Source organism: Opisthorchis viverrini, assembly GCF_000715545.1.
Source record: "Opisthorchis viverrini unplaced genomic scaffold opera_v5_205, whole genome shotgun sequence".
Classification (NCBI taxonomy): Eukaryota; Metazoa; Platyhelminthes; class Trematoda; order Opisthorchiida; family Opisthorchiidae; genus Opisthorchis; species Opisthorchis viverrini.
Window position 1 is genome coordinate 461,236 of NW_008751865.1, and position 24,404 is coordinate 485,639.

The 24,404-nt window shown below is 46.2% G+C and overlaps 1 protein-coding gene across 1 annotated transcript in view; it reads left to right on the top strand.

The window, feature by feature from the left end:
• The window catches only part of T265_14515 (hypothetical protein), a gene marked incomplete at both ends in the record, with an annotated part of 27,924 nt that extends 3,520 nt beyond the window's left edge, over nt 1–24,404 (top strand). The window contains 10 exons of the mRNA XM_009174001.1: nt 299–715; nt 2,915–3,220; nt 4,254–4,516; nt 6,814–7,039; nt 9,831–9,929; nt 14,890–15,281; nt 15,869–16,152; nt 20,006–20,397; nt 21,786–22,053; nt 23,955–24,404. Of these exons, the coding sequence (XP_009172265.1) occupies nt 299–715; nt 2,915–3,220; nt 4,254–4,516; nt 6,814–7,039; nt 9,831–9,929; nt 14,890–15,281; nt 15,869–16,152; nt 20,006–20,397; nt 21,786–22,053; nt 23,955–24,349 (3,042 nt within the window). The remainder of the gene's footprint in view (nt 1–298; nt 716–2,914; nt 3,221–4,253; nt 4,517–6,813; nt 7,040–9,830; nt 9,930–14,889; nt 15,282–15,868; nt 16,153–20,005; nt 20,398–21,785; nt 22,054–23,954) is intronic.

Here is a 24,404-nt window from a genome sequence, read left to right on the forward strand (position 1 = left end):
TCGTGGGCTGTCGAAGGGTTTTCAGCAACCCTGTGAGTAGTTTTCTTCACGAAACATATACTGCGATATCTCGAATATCGTATCAACTGAAACATTAGGCGGCCTTGGTGCAGCACAGTCAGCTGAATAACATCATAAACGAGAGGTTCTCCCGTGAAAAGCATAGGACTTCTCTTTTCGTGGAAGCCTCATTTGTTTACTTAGTGAAATGCCATTGTCACTTTGCAGGACTGAGTATCCATCTTGTTCGCATGTCTTTGTACTCGCTTTTTACTAGCTTTTGATATTTATCCCTTAGGTAATTCAACCGACGGTGCACTACAACAACTGGCCGCCAGAAGTCCAACGACTAAGTGGTCGTTCTGCCAGATGGTGCGAGGACCAATTCGTGGAGCCATCAACGGATAGCGACCCCACGACATTCAATCACAAACGCCTAAGCACAGCAGTTTCACGAAACAAACGCGGAACAGCTCCCACCCAGAAGGATGTCGATTCGGTGGAACAAATAAAGCAGATTGAAAACTATTGCGGTGGGGTGTGCATTGCAACTGAGGAGCTAAAAGACCTGTTTGTTTTGGTGATTGGCACAAAAGCGGAAAACTTTCTAATCAATCGTGACGGTGGCCTATTTCGCTCACCGCTATTGCATCCGTTCTTGTCCGTACGAATACCGAAACGGTCCTGTCTCTCGCCCATAACAACAAGTTTCAAGGTGAGTCTATCCTGGTTAAATCGACAGTCTTTACCTGAATATTTCCCTAGTTTCAACAAGAACACGTTTTCGTGATCCCTCTTCGACAGGTTAGTGCACATCTAATGGTTAAAATAGGAGAGTACTGAAATAAACAGCCCAGACTGATAACTAAATTGGCAGACGTTGAAAGAATGCAACCCAAGTTTAAGGTAGTCTAGAGGGCTGTTCGACGACTGGTTCGATCGATTCGTGTCACATGACCAAAACAGACTCAGTTTGCACGAATCGTGTTTACCAACGAGGGCTGGGATACTGCCAGGTTGTCCAAACCTAGACAGGGCAAGGCGAGAGACACAGGTCAGGTTCGAACCATGGACCTTCCGGCCAGTAGATTCGCACTCTAACCACTGAGTCATCTCGGCCAACATCTCTATGTAGTTACCTGCTAATGAATTGAAGTTTATATATGTTGTAATGCACTACTCATAAGGTTGCTGAAAACTCCTCCACAGTCACGACCGGTTTCGACCTTCCACTTCGGGCTCATCAGGGAGACGCGCAGTCCCCAAGTTTCCGTCAACCTTATGTTTTACTTGAAACCAAATTGCACGAAATTAGCGACTATACACTCATTTGCAAACTAATTTGGTTTTTCCAGAGACTCACCTGGAACCCAGCGGAATCTCTCGGTTTTGATGTTTCAAGGCAACTGAATGTGCTGCACCGTCAACCTTATGTTCCACTTGAGTAGTGCAAAATATGTATATATCGCGATATATCGAATATCGTAGCGACCGAAACATGAAGCGGCCTGATGCAGCACATTCAGTTGCCTGGGAAATGAAAACCGAGAGATTCACCTGGGTTCCAGGTGAGTCTCTCGAAAAACCAAATTAGTTTGCGAATTGAAATTTACTTCAACCGCAGATTCCCACGCTTGTTAAATTTTGTCATTCCGACCGAGGTGGATGATAATAACGTGTCAAAGCCGTAAGGCGGCCAACAACCTGACGAGGGAATTATTCAACCTGAGTTGACAACACTCGCTCTACTATCGAACCTAACGCTTTCCGCTTATGTTCAGTTTATTCAAGCCTTTTTGGTTCGTGAAAAATGAGCTGGTTCCTGTTTTTGCTTCAGCTTCAGAAGCTGTGGTGATGCGACGAGTTGATGAGAGAACCTGACTGAAAGCTCCATTCGGTCCCGAGAACCGCCTACACCAAGTCATACCAGTCTCCACAGCTCCTCTCATCACACTGCTGAAACAAATTCCTAGCCGCCTACTGATTAACGCCAAGTAGTTAAAACAGATTGTATTATAATTGGCTAGAGGGTTCGAAAATCCTCGCGTTTAGGCGATAGTACGTCGGTTCGAAAACAGTCAGTGTTAACTTCAGTCATGCTCTTCTACACTTCCACGCAATTTCCCAAAGAATTGGATTCTGTCACAAGTTAAACTGGCAGAACCATGCGATTGGATGAAATCCAATCCACAAGAACTGTTTGTGGCAATGCAGTGTGAGCTCTCCCGCCAGCCATAACTACATTTCTGTTGGGTGCGGTGGTTACTGGATAATTGTAACTGAACTAATTTCATTGGTAGTATTAAAATTTTGACCTATCGTCAGAGTGAGTTGGTGCCTGCAAGCCGAGAAACCCTGTACTGCTGTTTTATCCTTATTAGGAATGGAGAGTAGTGTGTGTAACTCACGAACCTCCAGACAGACTGGAATCCGTAATCCACGATTTATTGGTTGAGCAGCTGATCAGAAGTGTATGAATAACTCTCACTTAGACAGCTGTGCTCATTCTTCAGTCATGAAACTAATTTTTTTTACTGAAGTGTACGAGACCGACTGAATGGTCTCAGTGAAACTGTGTCCAGCTACGCCTACTGGAGTGAATTCACCTGTCAACATTAGCGTTGGTGTGATCGTAACTTTGTGGTAATCGAGTATATCTGGTACAGTGGCTTGCCGTCACAAGAAAGACGGAAAGGGACGCCAGAGGACAGAACATATGGTCTTCGTCCCTCCCTATGGTGGCCACTTTGCCTCCTCACCCCCTATAAGAGATACACAATACTCAGGAAGGGCTTCACCATTGTCCTTATTCAGAGGTTTTGCTGTGTCCGTCAAATGCACGAAACGTATTCATGGTAAGATTCATGCAATCCGACTATCAATTCCTACGTATTTGCCTTTCCTGTGCTCGAAGGCGATGGAAATACGAACAAACTGGTCTCAGGCTGCAGTTCAGTTTGACCCACAGCTAGCCGAGGTCGAAGGATGTTCAGACATCTACGAAATCGGGTTGGGCAATGTAATACTACGCCGACCATCCACGGTGAGGATACCGCTGCCGAAATGGTTCATCGAGCGAAGAAACAAGGCTCATGATAACTGGGAACAGGCCAGCACAACGGCCGGCAGTTCGGAACCGCAGGAGCCGAGTGCGCATAGTCGAACGGCGGTGTCGGATGGGACTTTCAACTATGAGCGACCATTGATGCTACTTTACCAGGTACGTTCAACCCCGGAACTAAGGTCCCGTTCCTAGTTCATGCTGTGCATGCGCGCCTGTCTTACCTCATCTAGTTAGTAACTCCACTGACTGTAGCTATCGTAAAGATATGTGAAATTTTGTAGGTGGGGCACATGCCAATGTTCAAAACGGTTACGGAATATTCAATAAAACTATTCGACACGGAAACACCCCTCTCCAAATTGGAACCAACACACAGAAGAGGCAAGGAGACTCCATCTCTTGTGGTCTCCTCTCTTTGAAGGTTTTTGTAGTAACTATCGATCGGCGAACAAGGGGACATTTCTGAAGTTGACTTAAACTTAGTTGATGGTTTGATCAAAACTGCTACTCTGCAGCAAATGGTAGATCCGTGGGGTTGACTGTATCGATTGTTGCACACATCCCGTGCAGGCTACTCATAGTGCCGCTCACAGCTTGATTAGCGATGTTTGACGATAAATCACACTATTTTTTCAAATCAAATACGACCTTATCCCATGTGTGCGCCAACATGAACGGTCTGTCACGTGATCATGTGACCAAACTCGCTGAGCTGACGTTCCATCTTTTCACATTACAGCGAGTGATGATCGTTCAGCTTAACAAATGACCGTGCGTGCCATGGCTTACGCGGACGAACCAATTGAGCACATGTCAGGTTCGAACAGATTATCACAGCTGATTAGACTGTAGTAAACAGATTAGCCTGGAATAAAACATGAGAGGGGAAAGAACTAACAAGTGTTATCGCGCCACTGTTATCTTTTGCTCATGGTTACTATCCCTGAACTTTTAAAACTACTTACAGTAGTATGTACGCTTTACGTGTCTATGCCTCTATTTCCAGCTTTTGTCCAAATGGAGATCATCAAAATCCCCCTTCATGTACCGTAGGTCCTTGAAAAAAACCTCTGAGGCAAAATTATCACTCATCACTACCAATAAAAAAACTCATTCAAATTTATAAAAGCACTGTCTCTATTGCTTAATTTTGAATTTCTGAATTTTTTTTGTTCCTGAACTGATGTAGTCATCCGGACACAGACGTCAAATTGTATGGCAAGTGGCCACTCTTGACGACATCCGGGAAGATGTGGGACGTCGCAAATCAAGATTTCAAGTTTCACGTAAGGACACTCTGAACACGCAGAAATGCAAAATCGATAATCTCTACGCGCGCCTTGGATGGAGCCACCTCACCGCGGGGATTCGTGGTGGGCCTTGGCATACGATGAAACAACCACTGTACTTTACCAAGCGGACCGCGTTCTTTGAGACCAACATATTTGGCAAGTGAGTTGTCTCCGAAAGCTTTCAAAACATTCTTGAGCATATCTAGCCAGCGGAAACAGCGATTCAACGGAAAAGAGCAAACACAAACGATTGCATCACTTAGCTCTATTCGTACCGGTGGCCCGAATAAGTTAACTGACCTTGGAGAGCTTCCGTGAACGAGAAATGTGTCAACCGTGCAAAGGATTGGTGACATGGAGAGCGATGGTTTCTGAAATTTGATTGAGGTTTCTTCACCAAGGAGCAAGGTAGTAGGGGGTTATGGAAAAATCACCAACCTGAATCACCAGTTTGTTCCTGGACTAGTCGCGTGCAAACATTCTAGAAGGTTCCGGTAAACCATTGAGAATATGCCGGGTGGCGCGTTTTTTAATTTGAGACACTTATGGCGTCAGAATGGTCTATCCCTGAGAATGAAGGGACGTGTGTATCAAGCTACAGTGCGGGGTGTTTTGTTGTATGGTTGTGAGACGTGGCCTGTTCGGGCAGCGGAACTGAGAAGTCTTCAGGTGTTCGACACTCGTTGTCTCAGAACCATAGCTCGTGTGGGTTGGTGTCAGCGAATCCGTAATGAGGCAGTTAGAAAGCGCGTTTTCGGTTGTGTAACGAGTACTTCCATTGAAGAATGTGTCCAGCACCAGAAGCTGCGTTGGTTGAGACATGTGTCACGTATGCCGAACCATCGTTTGCTGAAGAGAGTGCTGTTTTCCGTGCCCAACTCAGAGTGGCGTAAACAGAGAGGTGGCCAATCCTTGACTTGGCAGAGGGGTATGAAAGAGATCATGAAGTGCTTGGGTGCTGTCGGTGCTACTCGCGTTCCAGGATGGGGACCGCGTGATCCTCAGTGTGCCTGGTTGGAGACACTACAAGATATGGCTGCCGACCGACGTCAGTGGCGTTCTTGTTGTCAGTTTCCATCCAGATTGTCTAAGTGAATGTCTGGAGGTGTAGGCACCTCAGAATGATTGTGGAAAGCTAGCACTAAGTCCCTTCCTCGTCCATTTTTATTCTTTTCTTTACAATAAAGCTTTCAAATAAATCATGGTTGTACGGCAGTGAAGCAGTGGTGTTGAACACTGATATCATGCTGTCGATGATGATGATGATGATGATGCAGTGTGGCGAAAGGATCGTATGATCATAAGGCTTATTACATTCATTAGTATGAGGAACAAGTAAAATTGGAGAGGAACCTCAGTAGCTGACGTTATTCTTTGAAGAGATATTTAAGCGGGTAGGTCCATCATCATCACCATCAGCTGTCGTACACTGGTTAGAACTGCCACAGCTTCATTCATCAGTGATTTTGGGAAGTAGGATAGATATCTACACATTGAAGGTGGTAGCTGATATAAGTGATATGTAAATACAACAGTGTTAGTGGACTTTTGATTATGAAGATCGGGAAGGAAGCTATGCACTGAAGGCAAAAGCTCAGATGCATGAGATTAGGTGTGGATGGTTGGTAGGCTGTGGGTTGCGAGTGTTCTTATGTGTGTGTAAAGTGTGCGATCCCGGGGGCTAAGAATCATACAGAACGACTGAAGTTATCGGACTATACACAGTTCATATTCAGTAGGTAGTGCGAACAGACAGATGAGGGCAGTAGGTGCTGTTGACTGTCCGCCTGATTTATCGGCTACTTTTTATTCCAATTCATTGTGTAATGACGCAGCAGTTTATTGGACCTATTCAGCCAAAATGTGATCAGTCCTTCGTAGCACCAAGAAAATGTACCGGCAACATTGGTCATTGCCGTCTCCGTCGATGGAGAGCCCGAGATGGGACACATCAATGGCCAGAGGCATTGTCAGACATGGCCCAGTCGTACCCTCAATAGCACTCGTGCATCCAAGCTATCGCCTTTACTACACATCTCTCTTCCCAGTCTCCCCACTTAACAGTCCACCGACAGTGCTGTATTTAAGCACCGATTTATCAGCTTCCGCGCTCAATGGGCAGCTACCTACCCAAACTCCCCAATTCATAGGTGAACGAAACTGTGGCAGCTATGAAAACCGTACGACCAGTATGCGGTTCTTACACCTGACTATGATGATGATGATGACCGATTCGATCACAATCCAGATTAAAATTCGAGCGGAACTGTCCGAAATCCTCTGATGAGGTTTTTCGTTCATACCTATCAACTGGAACATACTATCCTTCGGGAAGTTGGTATCGTAGCTAGGCGGGATCGGTGCATTAAGAAAACTAACAGGAGGTATCATTTTCGAGCAGTTAGAATGGCGCTTGCATGCATCGTTGTTCTACTGACCGCATCCCTGTCTACTCAGATTTGTCCTGATTGGAGCACGTGATCCGGAACGCACACCTGCAAACAAGCTGGCGCACTTGATGACGCGGGTTGAGGCACTGGCTTTCGCACCTCCCGGGGCTCTGATGATTTTTTTGCAATTACAACCAAACTGTTGGCGTATCATGGCTAACATCTACCCAGAAGAACATTTGGCCGATGCAGTGCAAGAACAAATCCATGCTGGATTCATCCCATTGGTTCAGGTTTGTGTATTCTCGGTATTTTTACGAAAGCGTCACCTTTCCACAAGTAGTTGGACTATGAGCTGCGTCTGTCGGAATAAGAAATGCCACTCGACGACATAATGAAGCTAAAACTGATTGGGCTACATAGTGACAATTCGGTTGAGGCTTTTTTCCATCTCCAATTAAAATGCACTGACGTTAGCTGTTGCTTGTCTGTAAATAACCAGAATGTTTCGTTCGAATAATCGTTGGTCGTTCCGGACAATGAGACTTTACTACTTGGTTCTCTCAACTTTGACTGATTTACACCACACCTTTTTTCTGTTTGGTTTTTTGGCCCTACGTGCGCACATTTGGATCCACCCACGCACTCCGGCGTACCACATTCACTCACGCACGCGTGGGCGCGCTGGACCAGCTGTCTGATTATCACTCACTTTTAAGCTTGCCTGTCAGTCGATCGCAGTTCGGTATCATTTGATCGATCGTTGGGAAAGTTCGGTTGGGAACTGCATTCAATCAACCCGGTTTTGATAGCCCGATTTTTGCGAATTCTAATCGTGGGAATCTGGCTCCACGAACCAGATGTCCAGTTGCCGAGCGCTTTGATCGCTCGTTACCAGTTTGTGAGAATTTCTTGTGGAGCTTTATGCTTTAAATAGCTTACTACTCAGAACTGGTACACGGACCTTAGGTCCACCAAAAGGACCGAAAAACTAAGAAGCTGTGGGTTTGGAACGTCCGCAATGCTGGAGTGATTATACGTCGGAAAAAATTGTCCGCCTGCTCATCCTCATCCTTTAGATCGATATGGGGCGATCGAACACCTGGATGATTGTTCCCGACTATTCTCTACCGCGTAGCGCTTCCATCAAGAGGCTGGTACTGCTGGTGCACTCAATTTTAGACGCGATTCGTGTTCTGCAAGTTTCAATTTTGGGAGATTCAGGACACAGACCATAAAATTCGAAGCTCTTCCCTCTTGCCACCCTGGCAAGTGACGCAGCTGACGAACTACACTGATGTGCATAAATATACGTCAGTGGTATTTGTCCTTGCGAAATGCACATGTTACAAGTGGTGGCCTTGTTGTCTGGCCCGGAAAACGCCCATCTAAATTGGCGGCTATACATCAGAAACTTAACATCAACTTAACAACTTAACTTACATCAGAAACTTAACTCACTACCCGGTGGATGTTGGATAACTCTTAACTAGTGAAACGCGACAACTAAACCACACACTGAACTTGTCATACCAGGGGATTTTTGCGCAACAATATAAACTGATGGAAGAACTCGGAAAGATCCAAGCCCAAATGCCTAGAAGAACAAGGTCCACAAGTGAAATGATGCTATCTACACGCGAGTTCCTAGGCGTTTGCACGACAATCAACATGTTAACTACGAGCGGCGCCCCAGTTAGTTGTCCGAACAAGGTCAAATGGGGAGACCGTCTCTCGGAACCCAAAGAAGGACGCTAGCCACACAGCCCAAGATTAGGCTAGGACATTGAGCTGTTGCACAGAACCGCCTGATCGGATGAAACATCGCCAGGAGTCCCAGAAAAAAGTCATTTGGAATAGATCCTACCGGTGTCCCCTAAAAAGGTGAAATATTTTCACAGATTACAGCAGCACAACATGCTGCTGTGGCCTGCGTTCTCGCTTTTTGGGAAGGCTTTGTTCCAAAACAGTTGGCCTGCGTTCTCGCTTTTTGGGAAGGCTTGACCAGCTGCGGCTGTAGGCAACACGGACTCAATGAATACGCTGCAGACAGGTCGCCTCATGTTTCAGTTGGCACGATATTCGAGATATCGCAGTAGATGCTTTCATAAAGGAAACTCACAAGGTTGCTGAAGACTCTTCGACATCCCACGACCGGTTTCGCCCTTCTTGGGGCTCATCGGGTAGATGCAGTTCCCGAGTTTCTGTCAACCTCATGTTCTACTTGAACCCAAATTGGACTGTTTCCGAGAAATACACTCATTTGCAAATCAGTTTGGTTTTCACGAAAGACTCAACTAAATCTCTCGTTTGTTAAGAACATAAGGTTGACGGAAACTCGGGGACTGCGCCTATCTGATGAGTCTGAAGTGGGAGAGCGAAACCGGTCGTGGGCTGTCGAAGAGATTTCAGCAATCTCCAACCGAATGTGCTGCACACAGGCCGCCTCATGTTCTAGTTGGCACAATATTCGAGATATCCCAATACATTCCCATCAAGCAAACTATTCAAGAAGGGTGAAATCGACCGTGGGCTGCCGAAGGGTTTTCGGCAACCTTGTGAGTAGTTTTCTTCATCAAAGGGACACGTTTTTAACACCTCATAATTACTGTACTGGTGTCATGCTAGTGAAAGGTAACTAGGTGCTTTTTCACAAAGGAAACTGCTCAAAGATCTGCTGAAAACTTCTCGACAGTCTATCACCGGTTTCACCGAGGACTGCGCCCTAAGTAGGGCAAAGCCGGTGTGGACTGCTGAGGAGGTTCTTTCCTTAGCGAAATAGCGACCAGTTTCCCTGTATGATGGATCTCCCTCGAAACCAAACTGGTCTGTAAGTGAGTGTATTTGTCGAACAACTAGATGCTTATGCCGTCCTTGAAAATCTTTGCACACTTTTAGACACGAGTCGAGTTGACATCAATACTGCGTAGAGTAGTGATGGCCGGAAGTTGATGGAAGTTTGGTACACACCTTCTTGATGGGCATAACCGGTACTGAGTTGTCAAAACGTTTACCGGAACCCAATGCGTATTGTTTTTTACAAAGTAGTACTGCTGTGAATCATACAAATTCTGCTGTTTCCAGATGGCAAATGGACTTACTCGAAGGACCGTGGGTTTGTGCAATGCCGTCATCCAAGCGGCTGACACCTTCTCGGGAAACAGTCCACAAGAGGAGCATGGAGTGAGTACTCGTGTGTCAGTTACACCTTTTAAAATTTATCTAGCCCAAGTGGTTGGAGCACAAATCTACTTACCGGAAGGTCCGTGATTCGAACCCGACCTCTGCCTCTCGACTTCACCTCTGTCTAGGCTTGGGCAACCTGGCAGTATCCAAGCGCTTGTGCTTCCTTCGTGTGGCATGGCGGTCAGGCACCGGTGAACGCAGTCAGTCATCTTCGTGTTCCTAAGGGACCCTTGTCATGAGTGATCATGCTGCGCCAACAGCACAACAGTAACGATGGTTTTCTAAGTCAAACTTCCGCCTCTCGTAGATCCCAAGTGTCAGCACAGACCTCTTTTCACATTTTCAGCATGTTTTAGCCCCCCAAAAATGTTATTCCAGGTTCTGAGAGTCTTATTCTCAGATGACAACCATAATTGGCAACAGGTAGCTCTAGAGTAGCCAGACTGGTGAACAAATTTCTCTTCGATGCTATCTTTGCCCAACCATCAGTTTGCCCTGGCTGGCTTGGAGGCGACAAACAGATGTGTATTCGACAGGTCACTTTCAGACTGGAGTTTCTCTGTTCTACTTCTCTGAAGGACCCACTCGGATAGACTCACCCAAGGCTAGTTGATATTTTACTGCATGGCATTTACTACTGCCAACAGAATTCAGCGTAAATTTGAATATTTATAGGTTTCACTTGCTTTTGAGTATCGATTCGATTGGTTCATTCGTGTCCAATTCAGGGGTTGACACAGATCTAAACCCCCTGGTCGGCGGTGACGCTTGCAACATTGAGAAGGAAATGGGGATATAGATCCCAGTCTGGGGTCCCCAAAGCAACCGCACGTCGGGATATGTCGCGGGGTGTGAAACTCTCTATATTTGTGTGAAAAATACTTGGAACCGATTGAGTAGTCATTGTTATCGAAAAAGTATGGTGACAGTCGGTAGATTTATTGCTGGGCAACGTTTCGCTTTTGACACAAAAACTTCGTTAGGCCAAGTGACTACGTTCCGAGTTTGGTCGAGATTTAAGGCGCAAGGAGAACCAATCAGGTAAGTCAAGTTAAATCTCTGTTGGGTGTCGGCCGAGGGATTTTAGTGTGTTAGAGTGGTTGAACAAGTGCAGGGTCGGTGGGGAAACCTACACGTGTTTGGATTCAGCCTAGGGTCTAGTTCTTCTGGTTTGGACCTTCTGTGCGTCTGTGTGGATGATCTAGTGCTAAGATAGTTGTGTAAGAGGGATGCTGTGACGTTTGGTCGGGTTGGGATTTCCACCCCCACCCCCAGTTTTTGCTAAAGATTCTACGTGGATTGACAACCACACCGTCACGTGTCAACCGCTTATCTAAGACCACTTTCCATACACTCGCCAGTTCCACACCCTCGATTCTATTCACGCTGTGATGCCCAGAAATCCTCGGCTATCAGCCTGTGTGGTGTGAATCGCAGTCCCCGTGCTGCCATCGCTGTCTTTGCCCAGCGTTTGGTATTCTTCTGCATTCCTTGGTGGTTTGTTTATGCTTCTTTTATGCTCACCAATTCTGGTGTGCGAACGACGTTCAAAAGGGACCATCAAATGAACCGAACCAGAAGAACTAGACCCTAGGCTGGACCCAAACACATGTAGGTTTCCCCACCGACCCAACACTTGGTCACCCACCCTAACACACAAAAATCTCTCCATATGCGTCCATAAGAAGTGTGATGAGTGGACGCGCACCACTCACGTGGGATTACCAGGAATTCGAAACTGCGGTTTTATCGATCTACCAGGTTAACCGTCCAACTAGAACTGGACTTTTGGGGAACGAATTCTTTCTAGAAAGGAAATGACTACTGAGTCTGAAAAAACAGCCACGATTGGCTTGTTCATGGAGGATTTATTAACCTCGAAGTGATCTTTTATGAAACGAAAAACAGCATGAGTTTTGTCTGGAAATTCCACACATGCGCCTTAGGCGATTTGGAGTGTTTTGGTGCAAAAGCGTCGAATGTGATGTGAGCGAAACTCGAAGGGTCTGGCTGACCTTGAACAGAAAGCTTCAAGCACATCTGCTTCATTACTATCAGCTGTAAGAACCGCGCACTTGTCGTACAATGGTTGTCGCTGCCTTAGTTTCGCTCACCGATGATTTGGGGAGGTTAGGTGGGTAGCTGCGCATTGTGGGCGGGAGCTTGCAACCGCTTGGATGAACGAGCGCCGTTGAGGACGCGTGGTGATGCGCTGAAATCGGTTGGTCAGTTTTGTCACAGCGTGAAGAAAAAGCGATAGAAAACGAAAGGTACCTGAGAATGTCCAAAATCTCACCACGAAGTTCTCATCTCGGTTGACTTTATCGGTCAATGATATACATCGTATGTCATTACAACAGTCGAACATGACTCATAGAAAAGATAGTTGTCAGGGGTCAACAGCATTTTGGATACGATACTGGCACATGCCTATAAAGTCATCAAATCATGGTTGTTGAATCAGAACGCTTTCCCTAGATGGCCCAGTGGTAGGAATACGAAATTACTGACCCGTGGGTCCGTGGTTTGAAGCCAAACCTGTCTTGGCTGGGGCACTCTGACAGTATCTGAACCTTCTTGCTTCATCCGGGTGGCGTGGCAGCTACGTACCGAAAGGGTGTTACGGCTGAAGGGCATCGTTTCCTCTTGAGAGCAGTATTGCCTAAGGTGTCTGCATTCACAGTAGTAAAAGTCTTACAAACTACGTAACTGGTGTCTTGAATGTCTACAGATTCCTAATCACATTTGTGTAATGACGGAAAGAACCAGTTGTCAGCCTCGTTTTACTAGTCCCAAGTGGCAGATCTAATGTAGGGTGTAAAATGGGCAACTTCTGTTGGGTACAACCAGGTGTTTGTTGTAGATTGGTTTGATATTGATCTGTCCGTCGAGTTTGGTAGACGTTTCTTCACCAACTGTGGGAACATCATCAGCGTGCGGTTGGTTGGTGCACGAACAACCAACTGATCTGTAATCAAATAAGGTACTCGATCTACCAGTAGTTAGATATACTGCCTAACCGCTGTGACTTCTTCTCGGTTCAGCGGGGGCTGATGCGCTGAAGGTTCGGAGCACGTTGAAAGATATCTTATTGGGAATGAGTGTAATGTAGCCGACCTGTACCGGAGCGACGAGCTTCTGTCCCGCACGGGTTCGAACCCCACTCAGACATCCGAATTGGAGTGACTCATCCAAACGAGCGAAAAAACGGGTCCGAAATTGCACACTACCTAATCTGAAAGTTTGAAGTTTAGAATCGAGAGCTGCATTCATCTAAGCAGCGTCAACTGGTTGAAGCGGTGGCTAAATTCTAACTCGTTTGGTCATACTAGTGTAGTGTATTTCCCCCAAACCAAACCAAGGCCAAATGGTGACCAGTTGGCGCGGTAACATCTGAAAGCCCAAAGAAGAGGTGTGAAATTTCCTTTGGAATAAATACCTTAGTTTTACAGATACTTTCGCTCGAAAACTGACTTTGTCAAGGGTTACACTGGTCACTTCAGCGTTAAATGAATGTCATCGTTTGAGGCATCGGGAATACCGATCACATCGCTTAAGCGTGAACACGTTCACCTGCTCAGATCTAATGATTCAGGTGCGTCCAGCGTGCATGGTACTATGCTCACCTCACATATCAGATGCCCGCAGTCCAAAGGCCGGTACGGTACACTGCTTATGAACCTTAATGAGAGTGAAACTAGTCTAGTACTTCATCAGTTTGGTTTGGACATCGAACTAATTACCGTAGGACAGGAGAGTGATGGGAATGTCGTAGGATTGACTCTGTTCAACCGAGTCTAGATGAATCGACCGATCACCTTGCTTCGTGGCTATTGTTGTGCGGAGTTCTTCATCCATTTCCGTTCATCACTCCACTTCTAGTGATATCAGTGTCCCTCTAGAGAGGAAGTCTGTCCCAGAAAGTCCGTGTACCGGGCGTATCAGCTCAGGAGACAAATTCAAGTCTTTAGCGAATATACACTCATTTGCAAACTAATTTGGTTTTTTCGAGATACTCACCTGGAACTCAGCTGAATCTCTCGTTTGTGATGTTTCCAGGCAATGTGGTTTCAAGTAGAACATAAGCTTGACCCGGAGACTACGCCTACCTGATGAGCCCCGAAATAGGCGAAACCGGTCGTGGGCTGTCGACGGATTTTCAGCAGCCTTATGAGTAGTGCATTACAAATAAATTCAAGTCTTCTTTGCACACGCCCATTGTTCGACAGTAGTCCAGATAACACAGTACCATCTTACGCAACTGTCTAGCAGGCGCGATTCCTATTATACCAGTCTGAGAACTAGAAACTTGGAGATAACTGGCGAGGTGCCGAAATGGTGTTAGTCTGACCTCAGTCGTCACCTCAGATCGTCGAATTCCAACGCAATCGCCTGCGAAGACTCATAAGTCTTTAAGACAAACGTTTGATGGGCCATTCTGAGCCCGACGTTCAGGTAGGCGTAAAACCAATAAGAGCCATTTAACGCGGTCGTGTTGCCACCCACAAAGACCAGATGAAAGAAAAACCTACCTGGGACATCGTTAAATGTAAAGTGTAACAGTGGTGTCGTGTGATGTCGAACATGATGTGTGAGCTGCATCGTTTTATCCATGTGTATACACATCAGCCCAGATAGTTATCGTATAATTTCTTCATCAAACTGCCGTTTGAATGAACTAATTGTTTTTTTTCATTCCTGAACTGTGGTCATGAGCATAAGTCAGCGTGATGACCATTCCAATCGTTTTGAGGGTTGGTTAGTTTGAAGGGTATCATTGGTGCTTCCGTGCTTCGACCTTGACATAGTGATGAAAAAGTGGCCAATGAGGAAGTTCAGAGTAAACCCATGGAAGAACTGTTTCTTATTATGGAGCATCTCCCCTAGAAGGATTACTTTTCTATTATCGAAAATAAATAATTGTTTCAAACTGTCTCTTCTCCTTTCTATTCCAAAGAAAATCCGGAAGATCCGTCCATACCGCGTCAATGGAACCGATATCAATCACGTGCTGATGTATAGCGGTCTGTGCCTTGAGTTTCGATTCACTGGAGACGTGCGCATGCGGACCACCAGTCATTTTGAGCCACTGTCCCATGCATTGCGGAATATGAAATTGCCTGAATCTGACGGAGAACAGGGACGTTTGGGAAAACGGGACGCCTCTTTGAGTTTACTGGACGATCAACGACGAAAAGATTCGACGCCCGTCAAGCGAGATATTTCTTCGTTACTCACAAATACAGCCTGCTTGCAACAGCATGAACTTCTGCATGAGACTGCCTGTGTAGTGGAAATCGAGCCGATAATGAACGAGGAAGCCAAATACTGGAGGAAAAGTCAGGAAAAGTTGGTGTTTCTTCCACTTGCAATGTCTACGTCAGGTTTCAAAATTGAGTCTTTTTTCTTAGATAGTTTCCAGACCAATGTCTTTGATTGGCTTTATTTATCGTCCTCTCTCCTGCTTCAGTGAATACCATATTGACCTATTCGACTGATTGATCCAGCGAAAGTACAGCTGCAGAGGATAGGCGAATCACACGGGCCACCATAGGAAAGTTCATGTTATTTGTCGGTCACACGTGCACGTGTATTGAGTAAAGTGACATCGCATTACCTGCACTTTTACCACGATACATGGCTTCCCACACTGGTGACAGTGTTTACTGATAACGACGATGGTGACAGCCTTGCAAAATGGCTTCCTTGCTCTGCTTGGCCGACGACAACGTCAACTAAAGTTGTTATGGTATCACCCCTGTTGTGGACTTACATTCGGGTGAAATGATATGCAAGCACCCCTGGGTCCAAGAGATAGGCTACAGGTGGCAGTGCATCACTGCCTCGTTAACTAGGAATAAGAGACCTGAAAATCTGGTGTGCACTGCCCTGACTCACCAACACCAATCATTTTAACACCTTGTTCTTCTACTCAGATCCCAGTTTGTCACGGAACTTATACGTAACGCACTCAAGAAGCAAGAAAACTCCGAGGAATTTGACGATGACGATTCGAGCAGTGACGACAATGGGGGTCGACGGAGCTCGTTAAGTGAATCACAACCGCCCATCCCGTATCAGGGAGATGATACAGAAGTGGATGATATTGTTCGAGAAGCTCAGGAAATGGTGATCCGGGACCAGCCTCTTCCAGTGACTGCCATCAACTCCGAACTTTCCCGGCGTTTGTTCAACGTGATGGAAAAGAACAAAATAAATCGTAAGTGGGAGATCGCATTTCATTAACTCACTCAGCACTTGGCCGTAGAAGATTTAAATCATTCCGATACTAAACCATTGCTCAAACTGGAAGAGAAGTCGGAAAGCGATGGAGGGCCATGGGGTCTGTTGAGGAACCCAGTAATAAGGATAAATCGACGATAATAATCGTTCAACTGTAGGATTCTTTTTTTACTTCACTGCCAAGCCACCCGAAAAAAACAAGGGCTCAGATACTATTAGGGCACAGGTGATGATAATCATAATACAAATCAGAAGGTGAATGTGCACTAATAGAAGTTTTCGTATGGTTGCGATACGTATGAAAATAAATACAGCGCGAGGATGGGAGCAAGTCAAAAGGAGAACTTATCGGATGCGAGAGTCCTTTGGTGGAAGTCCGGACGGCGGGAACGTGTTTTTCTCCGCAGTTCGACTGCTACACGTACTCCATGATTGTCCGTGGACTTGTGGAGAGGTTGACGTCCTGCTCCCTGCGCGCGCGAGTCTGTGTGTGTTGACTGGATTCGGTTTGCCTTTATGTAGGTCCCAGTGCGTGTATGTGGGCGCGTCGGCACATGAGTGGTAGCTGCGCTGACTAGGCGGTGCAGACAATCGATGTCCGATGAGTCAGCTTAATGCGACGTGTTTGTGCGTATGAGAAAAAAGACAAGCCTCGCGATCCAGTGAGCGACTATGAGTTGAACAGTCAAGTGTGTGGGTGACTGGGTCGCTACAATACTGCTAAGTTTCCTAAGTCTAGACAGGATCAGTCAAGTTGCTGGAGTTGGGATCGCACCGCGGACTTTCCGGTCAGAAAATTCACGTCCCAACCAGGGTATGAATCGTCAAATCAGTAAACCAAACCGAAAACGAAAATGCGACTGTTCCAGTCTTGACCCGGTTACTACTGGAAGCACACAATTTACAAAAGCCCCTAAATTTACTCGACCCGTAGCACAATCTACAGTCTGATTATTGGAACGGCAAAATCCGGTTGGTCAAGAGAGACAGCTTCCAAGCAAAATGCAAAAGAGCGCTCTCCGTTAGCGATGAGTCAGTGGGGAATTTCACCCCAGAGACTCCTTGCCCATCGAGTGTTCCACTGTGCTGCTTCGGTGTGTCAGAGTTTGCGCGTGTGCGTGTCCGTTCGTCGTTCCACCATCGATCTGGCGTGTGACTTGAGTGGCTGATTGGCTGCGTGTCCGATTGATTGGCTCACGTGAGCGCTGTGAGTTGATCGGATATGTGCTCAATTGTTTGCTGACCCGCCACGAAAGCGGACCAGCTGGCCGCGTGTACACAATACACCCGTGTCCCTAATTACGTGTTTTTCTGACTTACTGAGAACTAAATTACGCCAAAACCTTCGAAATTACTGCTTCCAGCACATACATGAGGCATGAATCTATCCACAGCTATTCAGCACAACACGGGTGCCATTTCCGGCTACTTGGCGCTTACGACCAAGCGCACCAGGCTATCAATCAGCTATCCTGACCGGGGTTCCCGCTAATAAGAAGGCATTAAGGGACTGTGGTCCACCACAAAAATAAGGTCCGTTAATTCATATAAACCAGAGCGAGTGCGACGGGACTGCCAAATAGTTTGAACACAAAATGAGGAGTGATCAATAAAGCTTCAACAAACTTCACAACAGTGAAAAAGAAAACGTATTGGATGGTTCCAGTGGGCCTCCTTCCTGTGTTATTCGATAAACACCATTCTTAAGACGTTGGGCGTGGAAAACACTGAAAGCTAACGTGGGTAGTTCTTCCATAATAACACGACATCTCCCAGGTGAGTTAGTTATGGGCGTAAAGCTGGAACACGGAGATAGACAGGTTTGCGCCAAACTCAAACAACGAACACTTATGGCACGAAGTGCCTTGAAAAATGTTTGGATCCTGACAACACAGGGTTTGAAGAACTGGCTACTGGAAAGACCAGGAACTCCAAATTGAGGGCTTTAGAAAAAAGAGAGAACCCTGAGTCAAGAAGGCGAAATGTACCTTTTAACTGTCGGAACCGCTGAGTTGCCTCATCACTGGTCATTCCAGCGACACAACAGGGGCAAGGAAACAGACGCCCAAAATCAAGAAACAGTACAAAAAGGGACCAAGAAAAGTAATAAAAAACAAAGTGTTAGAGTATGGAATCACCGGTAGTTCGTACTAAATGGTAGTGCACATGTTTTTCCAATATACAAGAAGGTGAGTTGCGGATTAGTACAGATAAGGGGAAGCTCAAGGTCGAATACCACCTGTAGGAAAACGTATAAAATCACAAGCAACGAGGTGGGTTAAAATGATCACCAATTCAGTGAAGAGCTGGATGATTTCAGAAATGGACTGTTCTCCGGCGAACAATTTTGTTCTGTAACCGAGGATTGAACATGGATAGGAACGGCTAGAACTGATTTCCAAGAAAGCATATAGTTTCCGTGGTTAGGCCATGTTCCCGCTCTCCACTTGGACCTCACTGGTCATGCACATCATGAGTGTCCCTCTGAACAAGGCGACTGTCATGCCGAGATGAGATCGCCCTCCACAAATTTAACTTCGTAACCAAACGGTGGAGATTTCAAAATGGATGGAGATAGCTAACCGTTACTGAAGAGTTGTAATTACGACCAAGAACGCCTCTCAAAGCATGCTGCGTTCCACCTAAATTGGTCTTGACAGTCAGTCACAACCGTGAGTTAGGATTTCTTCACAAAGATAGTTTGCAGTCCGAGGTAGCTGTACCGAAGTTCCCAGAAAAAACGCCGTTGTCCACAAGGCCGACGAGTTCGATGCGGATAATATCATATGTTGAAGTTGGGCTGTTCTGGAGACAGGATAGTTTGCTCTCCGAGACAATCCGTGATTCTCTTGTGACCTTCATAACTTTACAAATTCACCGGCAGTTGAGGGGATCTGCAGCGTTATCACATTTGTATATGGGCCTGCTAATTTTGCTCTCACAGACCTTTTCACGAGAGAGAAACCACCCACGAGTTTGGCAGTGAGTTTAAAACCTTGGGATGACGGGTGTAACACGAGCTTGCTACGTGAAGACTGTGGAATGAAAATCATTAAGGACAACTTCGTAATATGAGACACGGAATTAGGCTTTATTGTATAGTTCTTGCCTCCATTCTCGTTGAAGAAACACTCAAATAAAGTTGGGAGTAGAGTGCCACGTTTTACTCCACACGGTTCTACAGCACGCTCCTTACAAACCTTGTTTGTAAGACTATTTGTATTAGTAATGATACTCGTTCGGCCGTAACACCCTTTCGGTTCCTAGTTGCCAAGCCACTCGAAGAAAGTACGAGGGCTGAGATACTGCCAGGTTGTCCCAGCCTAGGTATGTTCAGGGTTCGAACCAGGAACCTTCCAGCAATTAAGTTCGCGCTTTAAACACTCGGTTATCTCACTTGTTACTAAGACTGGTGTAGGGAGGCTAGTGCGTCAGGAAACAGGTTTCGCGGGTGATTCAAAAGCAAGCCAGTGTGGATGGAGTCATGGTTTGAATTTCTGCTTCCAACATTTTCGCACGTGACGCCGCCTTTACCGCCACCCTTTGATTGGTGGGTCAGTCCATCCGGTGGAACTAGATAGATCTCACAAGATTGTGTCCTTTAGTGTCGTTGTCATCGTAATAAAAACTAGTGGATATCAGAAACATGAACGAGCTCGTTAAGACAGCGGGTTAGGTAATCGATCTCACCGTCCTCGGAGTTCAAACCATTCAAAAAGTCATTAAAAACAGCGCATATTTCAAAATGTTGTCGGTATGTTCAACCAAAATTTGTATGATGACTTCCTCCGTACTATCAATTTCCATCTGGGCACCTTTTGTTTTTGCAGGTTCCTCGGCCTTTCTCCAAAAGGTTCACGATATGTATCATGCTGGCACTGTGGAAGTTTGGCTCGTACCTCCAAAAACCCTATCTCAACTTGCGATACCCAAAGAACCGGCGAGCGAGGTGGCACCAAAAACCGATGCATTCTCCACAATCGGATCGGAAGCCGGTCAGGCCATCTCGGGTTCGGAAACTGCTGTTCAAGAGGAACAGTCGGGAGAAATAGCTGAGGGTGAACACCAAGATGCCGATGAGCAATCTCCGGATTACAACAATGAAGAAACACACAACGCAATTCGATGGAATCCAGTTGGTCCGGCAGCGAACACTGATGGCAAATCTGTCCATTTACCCGAGATGGTACAACACGCGAACAAGCCACTGGCGGTGTACAATGTACGTTCTACTGAGCAAATATGTATGCCCTTTGCCATTGCTGATCATCCGCTCGTTGCCAAATCTTCAAGAGTTCAAACACCGGCCAGAAGATCTCTGGTTCTTGGGTCTCCTGAAATGCGCACTTGACAAGGATGAGATATTTGTAAAGTGCTTCTTGGCTCTTCAGTACCGTTCCTGGGCCACCGGAAGGATGCACGTACGCTGGGTTTCACTCACCTGATCAAATCTCTATTGAAAGTAGAACACAGGTTTTCCAAATATCATATTCAATGAAAAACAAAGTCTACTTTTAGAATAGCAGGCAACGAAGAAAAAAGCAATGGTACAAAGTTAGTGCAATCGCACTCAAATCGCATGTTTTTCTTTTTCAAACAGCCAATAATGCTCGTTCTTTTCCGAGGGCAATCGGATGAGTCAACCTTTAGTCCACACTATCCATACTAAACTGGGGAGTGTCCCCTTGATACTCACAGAGTCTGTCATACCAGGTTGGTCAATGGTTAGAGGTCTGACGAACACAGTCTCCTGGCCCTCCAGTTGGAACATGTATGGCGACTTGTTCCGTAGAAATGGTAATGCGTTTGCATTTTCCGCCAAACACCGCTGCCTTGCGGTTACTAGGCTTTTGAGCCAAAGGCTTTGGTTGAGGATCCTGATCGCCCTCCTGTCTAGGTGTGGGCGCCCTGGCAGTATCCCAGCCCTCGTACAACCATGACACTCTACGGCAGTGAAGCATCGGTGCTGAAAACCGATGTCATGCTGTCGATGATGATGATGATCTGTTTACGCGCAATAAAGTCGGTTACTGCCTAACGGCTATCCGTTCCCATACGCCAACCGAAGCTGACCCGTGTGCAAAAGTTGACTGGCACAGCCTTACGATCGGCAGTATTCTTTTCAGAGTGCTTCTTGACCTCATAATGACCCTTAGATTTTTCTGAGCGCAGAGGACAGGCTTAAGACGACTGATCAATGTGGCCTCAAGGAAATTCAACCTCCGTCGCAGACACGGGACGACGAGTTGTGTGATCGACTCTGTGACCTTTGTCAATTAGATCCACACAACTGAATGGTTTGCACCTGGATTCGATCAGCGTTTGATTAGGGTCAGCTGATGTGGTACGACGTGCTCCCGTTTCAAGCCCCTCTGGCAGTTCTACCGATGAATTTATCAACGCAGCTGCAGGTGAACGGATACACGTAAAGAATTGTAGATAAGACGGAAATTGGCATTTTGATATCCCCGAGGGGAGGCAATAAGATCATTTGAGAAATTAGCATCACGGAAGCACCTGAGATCAGCTGACCTTGACTTCATTTTTCCCCGAGTACATGCTTTGGTTGCTAGTGTTATGATCATCTCTTTCCAACTTGTTGTGAAACAGATACTGATCGATCCTGACCTGGCACTAAGCTACGTGAGAATACCTGTGGCACGAAGTACAATATCTCCAATGAACCAGAAGAAAGGAGGGCACGGAACGTCTCGGTCATCCGGTCGTTCCCCTAAAAGAAGACAACGAAATGTTAGCGCGACTGGAACGCGGAGGGCAGCGGCTTCGGTGGTGAAGGCAACTCCCGTGCACTCCTACTCTGCAGACAGTGAATCTAGGAGTATGAGAGACGAAGTGAAAAGCCGGTCAAACTCGCCGAGTAAGTTAACTGAAAAGTATAAAGTGAACGTTGGAAAAACAAAGCCGCTTCACACATAGATGTTAGTAGGAATTCACTGCCTGAAACAGGTGCAAGTATTAGTTACAGAAATTCACACCCAAATTTGTGGCGGGATCTATCAAATGGCTTCCGAAAGGAAAGTATAAATGATACTAGCAAAATACACTCATTTGCAAACTAATTTGGTCTTACGAGAGACTCACATGGAACTCAGCTGAATCCCTCGTTTACGATGTTTCTAAGCAACCGAATGTGCTGCACCAGGCGGCCTCATGTTTCAGTTGGAACGATATTTGTGATACATGTATGGAGGTAGTACACTACTCGTGGGGATGCTGAAAATTCCTCAACAGGCCAAGACCAGTTTCGCCCTTCTTGAGACTCGTAAACGAGAGATTCAGCTGGGTTCTAGGCGAGTCTCCCGAAAAACCAAAAATGTTTGCAAATGAGTGTACTTCGCTCATTTCATGCAGTCTGGTTTCAAGGTTGATGGAAACTTGGGGACTGCGCCTACCTGATGGGCGAAAGCGGTTGTGGGGTGTCGAACAATTTTCAGAAACCTTATGAGTCTATGAATATTACTGTTCATACATTCATGACGATACCTTTTGTGCGAAGAATTCCTTGCTGGGACTACTTGGAACGAAAAGTCCGAGAAAGATAACACTTCCCAGAGGGATCCGCTGTTACAAAAGGACAGATTGTCTCCGCAGCGGGATCCATAGAAGTGAGAATGACACAGTCCGCAGCTTACTCGAAACTCATAAATCTCTTCCATCCCTTTTCCATTAAATGAGAAAGGAGAATCTTAAGGGACGTGTGTATCAAGCTACATTACGGGCTGTCTTGTTGTATGGCTGTGAAACAGTCTATTCGAGCAGCGGAACCGAGACATCTTCAGGTGTTTGACAATCGTTGCCTCAGAATCAAAGCTCGTGTCGGCGAATCCGCAACGAGGCTGTTAGAAAGCGCGTTTTCGGTTGTGCACCGGGTACTTCCATAGAAAAATGTGTCCAGCACCAGAAGCTGCGTTGGTTGGGACATGTATTGCGTAGGCCTAGCAATCGTTTGCCGAAGAGAGTGCTGTTTTCCATGCCCAATTCGGAGTGGCGTAAACAGAGAGGTGGCCAACCCTTGACTTGGCAGAGGAGTATGAAGGAGATCAGAAACGCTTGGGTGCTGTCGGTGCTAATCACCTTCCGGGATAGGCGCCTCGTGATCCTCACCATGCCTGGTTGGAGACACTACAAGATATGGCTGCCGACCGACGTCAGTTCCGTTCTTGTTGTCAGTTTCCATCCAGATTGCCCAAGTGAATGTCTGGAGGTGTAGGCACCTCAGAATGATTGTGGGAAGCTAGCACTATGTCCCTTCCCCGTCCACCTTTACTCTTTTCTTTACAATAAGGCTTTCAAATAAGTCATGGTTGTACAGCATTGAAGCATCAGTGTTGAACACTGATGTCATGCTGTCGATGATGATGAGAAAGAGCTTAACGCAATATGTAGTTTACTTCTTTGGCCAGGTTATAGCTCTTCCAGGAAAGAAACGCTTTTACCATCACTTTTGTTTTGTTGATGGCTCGAAATAAAAAAAATTGCCAACAAATTTGTCCAACATGCTGGGCAATTCGATGAGGCAATGATTACAAATGACTGGAAGCCAAATATCATCGATTATGAACGCTAAGGTCGTGGATGTTGATGAAGGATTAACCGGAAAAGACAGATGTGTGTGTGTGTGTATGTGCGAAAACCCAATGCTCAGGTGACAGTCCTTTGTGGTAGTGGACCAAGTTGCATAAGTAGTGAGTCAAAACTGGTATTACTACACAAAGAAAATAATCGGTGTAAATACCACTCTCTATCTTTCCGACCTAGTGATCGATGAGCTACGCAACTTGACAAAGCCACTGATGCAGTCACTGGCTGGATATATTCGTGAACCGGAAAAATTACTCTCAGCACTTGGTCTGCCTCAAGAGGAATCCGATCGGATTCGAGCGCGAATAGCTCAACCAAACGAGTCTTCGCCCAACCGCATTGCGTACGAAACAATCAAGACCTGGAAGTCATGTTACATGAACCGGCGAATTCAACTTGTTGCGTCCAGGTGTGGCAGCACAACTGCTGGTGACAACAGGTCCGAAACGACAGGAAGACGCTCACCACTGAACGATTTGATGGATGTCCTTCAGTCTTTGGGCTATTTCGAGGCGGCGGAACTAGTCAGCCAAATCAAACTCGAGGATACAGACGATGTTGACGATGCGTAAGAATTGGCCAACAGCGTGCTTTTCTGTAAATACATGCCAGTTTATTTTGTTTAAC